Source organism: Takifugu rubripes, chromosome 1 (genome assembly GCF_901000725.2).
Source record: "Takifugu rubripes chromosome 1, fTakRub1.2, whole genome shotgun sequence".
Classification (NCBI taxonomy): domain Eukaryota; kingdom Metazoa; phylum Chordata; class Actinopteri; order Tetraodontiformes; family Tetraodontidae; genus Takifugu; species Takifugu rubripes.
The window spans coordinates 14401139-14411226 of NC_042285.1; the positions used below are offsets into that span (position 1 = coordinate 14401139).

Consider the following 10088-nt stretch of genomic DNA (forward strand, 5'->3'; position numbering starts at 1 on the left):
TGGTCAAAGCGTGGAATTGATCACCGAGTCGAAAGTTGTTTTTTTCACACATGACTCCAATCCTTTGCCATAAATCTGCTCATGATTTGTGCTTCCAAGAACAATGCAGAGAGGGACACACCCTCAGAAAGGGTCTCCTTTCATTTTGTTATTACTATTGAACTTTTATATTAGGTCTACATTTACTGCCTCTAAAGAGGAGTGTGTTCTGAGTTCAACCTTGGTTTCAGGTCTTTGCTTCGTTGGCCCTTTAACAAACACGTCTCTGCTGTAAAGGTTTTAAAAAAAAAACTGTGAATGGAACCCAGCCATTCATAAAAGCAGACCCCCGCGACGCAGCCATTGGATGATTCTGGCTCATGCATAATATATCAGCCCCCGAGCCGCCATTGGCTGCCCGCCGACAGGACGGAAGCCTTCAGCCAATCAGCGCTGCCTCTGCCCGCCGCTGGGTCTCGCAGGAAAATCGGTCGGGCCATCAGCGAAAAGCTCAGTCAAGTTTTGTGGTGAGTCGGAGGCGCATCGGCTCCGATCAGTGCGTTCTCTCGCGTTCTTGTGGATATTTGTGTTCCGCTGGTGCGAAACAGAGGATCACAGCCGCTCAGGTGAGCTGCGCCACACGGTGTTGCTTTAATTTGGTGCTGCTTATATATTTATATTTTTAGGTTGCTAAATTTAAGATAATTTCTTGTTCCAAACATGTGAAATAGTCTCGTTTGCGCGTAACGCAGTTCTCAAGCTCGTTCCGTGCAACATTTGGCTGAGGTTTCGGCAGCGTGAATGTTTACTTTAGTTTATCACCATCGTGGTCATGGGCTCCGTGTGCGTGCGTGCGGCCGTGCGTGTGCGTGTGTGTTTTCTAAGTCGTGAATGGATGGACCGTGTCTTTCCACGCGAGTCGAGTTTCACTTCATTGAGAAAAAAAGAGAGATGGGTGGGGGAAGGGCAGGGAGGAGGAGATGATGGAACTGGAGGTGGGGGGTGGGGTGTTGAGCGAATCTGTCTCACCCTCCCTCACCCCTTATCCAGCTCGGAACAGCGCACAAGTAAAATTAGAGTGCAGTAGATAAGTGTGCAGTCTTTTTAGAGTTTAATGTTTAAGTTTCAAGGTGAGCGAAACCCTCCAGTTTTTGGTGCTTTTCACGTCCCTCAGTGAACACTGCTCAATATTAACAATCAAAAATCCGTAGTTTCTGAGTGGCCTACCCTCTGAACATGTGCTCCACATCTGCCACAGACACTCCAAACTAAGAATGTAATTATTACCTAGCAACTATCATGTATCCGTCACCTATTAACAGCAGCCCCGGTGACTCATGTCACTCTGAAAGAACACACACATGTTTATTCTGCTTACCTTTTCTCTGTTTAAATTAAGTGTTGAAAGGAGACTTCTCTGTTAAAAGATGGGGCCTTCTTGCACCTACACAGCCATAATCTTATATAATAAATGCTTGCCTCAGAATTGTGACCTAATAGCATTGTAGCCGTGCACATAGTCCAGATGTGCAGCTTCTCGTGTGAAATGCAAGTTCTTTAAAGTTTATTATTTTTCTCTTTTCCAGCATACCACAAAGCGCTGCCACTTTAAAGTGAGCCCCCCTCCCCCTGCTGCCAGAGCCCCCCCCCCTCCTCACCACACACCAGATATCATGGATGGATTCTATGACCAGCAGGTCCCATTTATGGTCCCGCCCAGCGTAAGCGGACACAAAGCAGCCTCAGACCTGTAATCATGCCTCTCTGTGACTGATGGGGTTCCTGGTGGACGCTGTCAGTCCATCGGTGTTGTCCTGCTCTCATGTTTTCCCGTCCTGCTCTTTCCAACAAACAGCACAAGTCTCAGGTGGAGGACCCGTCTCATGACAGGCCCGTTAATGACAGAAAGAGGAAGTTTGTTGACGCGGAGCTGGCGCTGGACACCGAAGGTAACGCCGACACAGACACTCAGAGATCGTTGACCTCATCACATTAAGCAACGTGCGTTTCCATTCCGCAAGCACATCTTTTTAAATCTTTTTTTGCTTGTCGATTTTCAGAGCTATTCCAAGATCTCAGTCAGCTACAAGAGATTTGGATCGCTGAAGGTCAGTCCCAACCATCAGTCCAAACAAAATGATTCAAGTGGAACCATTTTGACTTGCTTCCTCCCCTCACACCTGTTGCTCAGTACATTTTCTCTTCCTTGTTTGCTTTTTTGAGTTGTCAGCAGCGGCACCTTTAGTGATTAACCACAATTCTTTGACAATACTGATATATTGCTTTTGTTTTGGCTATTGGAGCAGGAAGAGCAAAGTCCCGAGCATGTACACGAGCTGTACGCTGCCCCCTAGCTTATGATTAAATGTATCTTCTCCATTACTAATAAACCCTTTCGTCTTATGGTGCACGCACACACACACACAGGTCTATATATTGTATGCATTCACTAATTTTGTTTACCATTTTCCTGTGTCTCCACAGCTCAAGTGCCAGACGATGAACAGTTTGTTCCGGATTTCCAGTCCGATAGCTGTGAGTACCCCCTTCCTTTGTTTAATTCTTGTTTTGCTGATCATTTGCACCTGCACATCACCTCTAACTGCTGTTTGCAACCCCCACACACACCAAAAATCTTGGCCAAAGTTGATATTCATTTTTAAAATAATTTGACTGAGACCAAACAACCCCCCCCCCACCCCACCCGGCTTTATCCTGTTGAGGGGAACACCCCATTCCTCATCCGTAGACTATCATTGAGGATGGCTGCTCGCCCTTCTCCCATTTGAGCTTAATCAGCTGATTGGCATGAGGAATCGCATGAGCCGAGCTTCTAATCATATTTCACACTTTCCTGCACTCGTGTCCTGCTTCTGTTGCTGTGCTGGCTTCTGTTTTAGAGGACAGGGCAGCCTCGGACCTCCATGTCTTTTAGTTTTGTACAGGCACTGGCGTTGGCTCGTGGTTGTGGCTCATCTTTGTCTGAGGCACAGTAAAGATTTTGGTTGTTTTGCTAAAGCGAGCTTTAGACTGACCACCTATCCCGGCATCATTTTAGTTCAGTTCCACTGACACAAAGGTGCTCAGATACAGTGCCAACAACCGTTAATTGGATTTACTAAAACTGTTGTAGAGTGTGTGAGTCATCGCAAGGTTGAACTCAAGCGGGTCTGACCTGCAGTAGTTTTCCAGCACTTTCTCCAGCACCGAGCCGAGGTTGCCTAGAGGTCAGTGAGTCCACTGCTTCATCTTCCAAACCAGAAGCAATGGCAAATAAATAGGTTGTTTACTTTTCCCTTTGTGTTTGTAGTCATTGCTAATGGACCTCAGAGCCCATGGGAGGAGGTCCGTGTGCTCTGAGGTAGTTGCATTGAGGTCCACCCGTAACGTGGGTCGCTTATTTGCCTCCCGCTCCTCTGCAGCCATGGTTATGGTCTGTACTGGGTTGCTTTATGGCACTGCAGCAGATGCTAAGGAAATTACATTTAATGTCTAAAGTTACAGTCTCGCAAAGGAAAATGCACTTTCCGTTATTGAATTACAGCCATTGATTCAAGAAATGAGTATTGGCTATCCCTAATGGAAACTAGATTACACGTGTGGTATCTCGTGCACGTGGAGTGCAGTTAGCGTTGTTCTGTCTCAACAGCAATTAAACTGTCGATAAGTGGTTTTGTCAGTGGGGAGAATCCGCAGACGTCCGTGCATCCATCCACCGGCTCCAAATGTGGTTAAGACGGCTGCTGTGCATTTGTTTATGGCCTCCATCGGATCATATATGGGGCTCCTAATGCTATCAGCTCTTCTGTTTGTCTCCGCCTGTACAGTGATGTTTCATGGCCCCCCACCAGTCAAGATCAAAAGAGAGCCTACTCCCTCCAAAGACTTGTCACCTTGTCGCAAGGACAGGAGTCCCATGCCCTTCAGAGAGAAGTGCCTTTTCAGCTACAGGTTTGTGGTGGCGCTGGGGTGTTTCTACTCCCGGTATCATCAGAGGAGTTTTGACCGTGTGGTTTTTTTATTTACAGTGCCTGTGACAGGAAACCCACATCTGGGTTTAAGCCACAGACTCCCCCATCAACACCGGTCTCTCCTTGCGGCCCCAGCAGTACCACAGGAACACACCCACTGAGGGAGCAGATTCCCCCTCCCCACCCTCATGTAGCCAACCCAACTCCAGGAACGCATCCAGTGCACTTAAGGCAGCCTATACGGGGGAGCGCAGTGTCTCCTGAGCAGCCAGTCCAGGGCCACAGCCCACCTTTTGTTGTGCCCTGTGCATCTATCACCCAGCATGCCAGCACCCTCGCATCTGAGCACAGGTGAGCACTTACTCTTTTAATCAGTGTATTTGTAGCATATTTGTGCTAAACTGAGCACCAAAACATCAAAGTTTGGCTTCTCCTAGATTGGTTTAACTGTTAACATCCATTTGTACACCTCCAATTCAACTCAAGTGGCAGGAAATAGAACTTTTCAGAGGAAAGAACCTTGAGCGGGACAGAAACAGGGCCCAGTGCAACTGCATCTGTCTGCAAATAATAGAAATAATTGCCTTCCAGCTTGACAAGTGATGATTAATGATTTGTAGCCAGTGTTTGACATTCTCATGTTGCCATTTCGGTTTAACGAACTGTAACCTTAGCTTTGGCAGCCATAACTCAGTCTTGTGAATAATCAGATGAGGCTGCTGCTTAAGCAAATACGCTTCCTTTCCAGACCAAATTGAGTAATAATTGAGTGATACTGGTTTCGCTGGTAAAGATCGTTGCCACTGTTTTCCCCCTTCCTGCAGGTTTCATCGGCAGATGTCGGAGCCATGTCTCCCCTTTACCCCGTCAGAAAGCCAGGTCCGGTTCCGGTTCTTGCCCCAGGCTACCAGCAGTAACAACAGCCTTGCACGTGACAGTCGTCCGCCATACCATCGGCAGATGTCAGAACCACTGGCGCTCCCACACCCCCAGGGATTCAAGCAAGAGCTCATTGACACACAGTACACAGAGCAGGGGGTCCCCAGCATGGGCCTCCCAGGTCCACCTCCAGGCCCTCAGCGCCAGACAGCTTTTCACACCATGGCCATCAAACAGGAGCCCCGGGACTACTGCTTTGATTCTGGTGAGTAGCAGGTTTTTTTTTAAAAAACGTTTGCGTCCGTTGCTCATTATTCCAAACGTATTTTGGGATTGCGCGAGTGGAGAAGCAGCTGGTGAGGAATGTGCCTGTCTGTGTTGACTCTGGCCTCTGACATACAGATGTGAGTTTTCACATCCAGACCTGTGCCAGAGACGTAAGACCGCATCATCAGGTTCTGTCCAAGCGTCCGAGACCACAAAGTAAATCCCCTGATTTACAGTTGGGCATCAAGCGCTCGTCCCGCGGGGGCGCACACAAACCATACGACCGTTAAACATTTAAACATCGCAGGAGGAGCCAGAGGTGCCGCTTGCACGCACGGTTCAACTCAAACAAGCCGCGACAGCAGTCTGATCCCCACACCCACGCACACAGCTGCTGAGACACATGAACCACCTCTTCTCCACAACCGCCGCTGCTTTCTTTCATCTCTTCTCTCCCGCTCTTTCTTTTGCTCTCTCGCTCTCTCTCTCTTCTCTCGTCGGCCTGTTGGGTGGCTGCCGGGCTGGGGCAGTGATGTAATGACAAATCCTCTTAGCTTCTAATGTCCTTTAAATGCTTACGTCAGAGGAGGGGGCTGGTGTCTCTGAATGGAAAAACTGCATATGGCTTTGTCACAATAGTGTCTTGTTGCCCAGTGCAGGGTCTCCAACGATGACTCATTGGGGTCTCTACAGACCCTCGTGATGTTTTTAACTTAACTTTGGGTTTAATTTCATGCAGCAACTTAAGGAGGCGACAATAATGGTGGAATTTTGCAGATTGTCCCTCCCTGCCCAGAAGTATAAACACTATCACCAGCATTCCCGTACATCCAAAATTAAGGCACCAAATCTGTACATGGCCATATTGGCTTTTTAAAACTTGTAATGCTGCCATTGATTTACTAACTGAAGGAATTTTCCCTTTACAGAAGTGCCTAATTGTCATTCTTTTGGGCCAGCAGGAAGCTTCTACCAGAATACCCATGAAGGTGAGTTCACGCTCAGCTTTTGTCCTTTGGAATATTAAATGTGAGTCCGTTCTTTACTTGGACCTGTAGAATGCTTGAAAGCTTGCCTGTATGTGGCCGCTGAGTCAATACTCAGTTGTGAACACTCGACAGTTCAACTATCTCAGCAGCCGTCGAAGTGACATTGACCCAATACTATATATACTGTAGAAGCTGAACGCTTTGGAAGCCAGTTCAATAAGTCCAGGCTGTATTGACCTTTATGTTACAAAAGTCACGTTTCCACAAGCGCGCTGATTAAATGGTGCTTTTTAAACTTTCTTTTCCAGTGTTTTCCTATGAGAGAGATCCGCAGCAGTTCTTTGATGATACTTGCGTGGTACCGGAAAGGTTAGAAGGTAAGACTGAATACGTGAACTAAGACTTTGAACAACTTAACCCAATTGTTTTGTTACATTTTACAAAGTCTAACCGCTCAGCCGTCTCTCCCTTCACAGGTAAACTCAAACAGGAGCCCTCTGTGTATCGGGACGGGCCACCGTACCAGCGCCGCGGCTCCCTGCAGCTCTGGCAGTTCCTGGTCACGTTGCTGGATGACCCGGCTAACGGACACTTCATCGCCTGGACTGGTCGTGGCATGGAGTTCAAGCTGATAGAGCCCGAGGAGGTTGGCGTCTCCCGTCAAACCTTTCATAGAGCTAATATGTGATTACTGCACTAATGTGAGTCTGATGAATTCCCCGTCTTTGTGCTGGCTCAGGTGGCTCGCCGCTGGGGCATCCAGAAAAACCGGCCAGCGATGAACTATGACAAGCTGAGTCGCTCCCTGCGCTACTACTACGAAAAGGGCATCATGCAGAAGGTAAAGGCATGTTAACCTTTTATTTTCTGGCATACTCTGACAAGAGAATGAACTATTTTGCATTTTATTGTCCTCTTCTTAAAAATTGCTGTTTTGTTTGCGGTCGGACATGATCAAATCGGTGGTTTTAGGGTTGTGCCCGATCAGAAAATGCTTGGGGAAATTACTCCTGACCATTTCTTTCCTGTTGAAGTTGCCACACATTCATAAAATAAGCCAGTTCAGTAAGTCCAGGTTCTCAGTAGATACCTGGATTCTGTCCCCACTCACCTATTAGCTGCCAATCAACTGGCCGCTCTTTTAGTCAGACGTGTGATGAAGGGTCTCGTTGTCTGTCAGGTTGCTGGTGAGAGGTACGTCTACAAGTTTGTGTGTGACCCCGAGGCTCTCTTCTCCATGGCCTTCCCTGACAACCAGAGGCCCAGCCTGAAGATGGACCCAGAGAGCCTGCCGGAGCTGGAAGACGAGGTGGTGCCCCTGGCCCACTACGAGGATGCCGTCCCCTATCTGCTGGACGCTGGAGAGCAGGGGGCGGCAGGATTCCCCTACCCGGACAACTACAGCTACTGAACCACTCTCACGGTCCCAGAGCCAGACCTGCCATATCCCCGAGGAGGAACTCTTTGCACTGCCCCCCTGCTCCTCCTCCTTATCCTCTTCTTCTAGGAGGATTTACACGAGAAACTCTGCAAGCTCCCCAAATAAAAATCAGCAAGGAAAAATGTGCCGACATGTTTCTAAAAGTGACTTCTGAAGAGACTGCTGTTGCTATGGCAACGTCGGCTTTAAGAACAGACGTGTACTTTGTTAAAAACCTAAAGAGCTGTTACATCTCTGTCTGTGACAATCTGTTTCTCCAACACAATATAACATGACAAATCTAATAGACTTTAAATGCAGCACTATTCTAAAGGGGCCTTTTCAGGTAAGCCTCACCCCCCCACCCCCACCCTTCCCCATAGACACACACACACACACACACACACAAACCCACTCACCTCTGGTTTCATAATACTGCATGTTTAGAGTACATAAACTACAAAAGGGCTTTATTTTGTGAAAGCATGCTGACAAAAAAGTAAACACCAGTTTCTGTAGATATATCTTTATTTTCTTAACCTGCTGTATTTTGGTTACTCTGAAGACCTGGAACTCTCTTGTCACCAGGCTGTTGCTGGATTTCAACTATTGGGGTTCATCTCTGGTGTAAATGCCCTTTAATGCCTCTGTCTCTGTGCTAGATTAGTGCTCCTCCTTACGGAGGCCACATCCCCATGACTGGACAGCAGCCTGTCCCTGGTGTCCTTTGCTGCTGGGTCAGGATTTTAATATGACCAGTATATTCCCATTTCACCCATTTCAAAGAAGGGACGCTTAAACTGAGTTCATTTAACACCAGGCTTTCATTAGGTTTGTTCTGTATCATTAACTCAACCTTTTGTACTTTTGTTCTTGTTTTTTCTGCAATGATATTCCAATTCACTATTTTGACAGTAAATTCAGAACTTTGCATGCAAAAGTATTAAAAATGTGATATTTTTGACACCCTCGCCAGTTAGTTTGACAGCAAAAGACTAGTGTTGCATGGCTAACAAGTACCGTTGTCCACTCGCCTAACACTGTTTCCAGACAAAGATGGTGTTTGTGGTGGTCTTTGCACCGATTTTAAACTTTTCGTGCATTTGTTATTTTTCTGAGGGGCAAAGACAAACTTATATAAAGTTTATATTTTTGCAATAAGGTTCTATTTGTTTTTGATGTCTAAGCTTTAACGTTCTGGCTCTGATAGTCATGTACTTTTATTGAACTGTGCTTGATCTGGAGACCTGATCCTTTCCCTGCAAACTTTCTCTGTAGTTGTCAATGACAATTATGTGGGGTTTTCTTGTCATCATACTGGAAATATGCAATGCTAGAAATAACCATCCCAGACCAACCAGTAGTTAGTAATGAGGAAAGAAATTGATTTTAAAAAATTGAGATTGTTTAAGGACATATTTAAAACAGATCTGAACTCCACTTTCTGGAGAAAAATGTGATAATCAGATGGGTCAAAATGTGTTATCGCAGCCCTGGTATCATTTCTGTGCCGACAATAATTGATAACCTGTAAACTACTGTGGCTCATTCATGTATGGATGTATTTGACAATGGTGGAGAGTATCAGGCCAGGCCGAAGACTCTTTATAATACTATAAGTTAGATTCCTGACAGGGTGGACAATCTGCTCTTGTATAGGCTGCAGTCTTCCCCCCTCGCAATGTGTTTCATACACTGTTAAATTTATTATAATCTGTACTGGGTACAATAAAAGTCCTTTATGCTTCACTGCCTGCGGTCTTGGTGTGTTTCATAACATCCCCCCTCCCCGCATGCAGTCAGTCAGCTGACTGCCTGTTGTGGTTGTGCACTTGCTAGGCTTGACTGGACTCATTTGAGTCACATGCATATTCTGTGGGATATGCTCCTCGATACGTGCTTGTTCTATCAGCCCGTAATAAACTGAGCAAACAGTCTGCTTCATTTTCTTAAATGTGCTTTTTTAGAATTAATAACCTGCATAATTTACTACATGTTTGCAGCCTTTGTTTGCTGCCTGCATATGCAACCATAATGATTACTAACTAAATGTCTTCTATATTTTAAGCAACACTTTAGGGCAATTCTATTAGTCTGAAGGTGCAGGATAATAAGCCCTGGAATTTTTTTTTATTGAATTTCCTACAGTTAAAGTGATCATTTTGAAAGGATATCACAGAGAGTCATAGAAGACTCTTCTATAAAGCTTAAAAGAGAATTTGATATTTTTATAAGAGGATTTTTTTTAAATCAAATGTTGTTCCTCTATAATTTTCAAGTGGGAATATCTTTCTTATGACAGGATACTATTTGTGAAAACGTTTTCAGAAATTCTTTTAGATTTCCTTATTAAGTTACATAAGCAACAGCGTCCTCTTGTGAGCAGTAGCTGTATTACAAGGACTCGCCTTTTCTGGACTAGTTTTACATATTAGTATTGGCCTACAACACGATATGTTTCTGGTTTCTATAAAAGGCTACGATTCTGCTATTTAAATATACTTCAAATATTAAATGATTGCCACACAAATTATCCTCTCAATTTACATCAAGAGTCAAGGACGAGGTTATTTTGATAGCATG

The 10088-nt window shown here is 45.6% G+C and overlaps 1 protein-coding gene across 2 annotated transcripts; it reads left to right on the top strand.

Moving 5' to 3' along the window:
• The first annotated feature begins 455 nt into the window (after positions 1–455).
• Positions 456–9256, top strand: etv5a (ETS variant transcription factor 5a). Of its 2 annotated transcripts, none has more exons than XM_029846378.1 (13): positions 456–605; positions 1566–1700; positions 1835–1928; positions 2040–2087; positions 2464–2514; positions 3807–3930; positions 4008–4301; positions 4775–5094; positions 6026–6085; positions 6394–6462; positions 6562–6731; positions 6825–6932; positions 7266–9256. In XM_029846378.1, the coding sequence occupies exons 2-13, from the start codon at positions 1653–1655 to the stop codon at positions 7494–7496; spliced, it is 1617 nt and encodes a 538-aa protein (XP_029702238.1). In that variant the 5' UTR covers positions 456–605; positions 1566–1652; the 3' UTR covers positions 7497–9256. The 2 variants fall into 2 exon arrangements, with proteins under 2 accessions (XP_029702238.1, XP_003961751.2); XM_003961702.3 differs by having other exon boundaries at positions 6825–6926.
• Positions 9257–10088: the final 832 nt, after the last annotated feature.

Bases quoted from the DNA above. Each gene is read 5' to 3' on its own strand.
- etv5a (XM_029846378.1), top strand. From the start codon at position 1,653: ATGGATGGATTCTATGACCAGCAGGTCCCATTTATGGTCCCGCCCAGC. The intron at 3,931-4,007 runs GTTTGTGGTGGC...TTTTATTTACAG, and splicing joins AAGTGCCTTTTCAGCTACAG to TGCCTGTGACAGGAAACCCA. The intron at 6,086-6,393 runs GTGAGTTCACGC...TTTCTTTTCCAG, and splicing joins CTACCAGAATACCCATGAAG to TGTTTTCCTATGAGAGAGAT.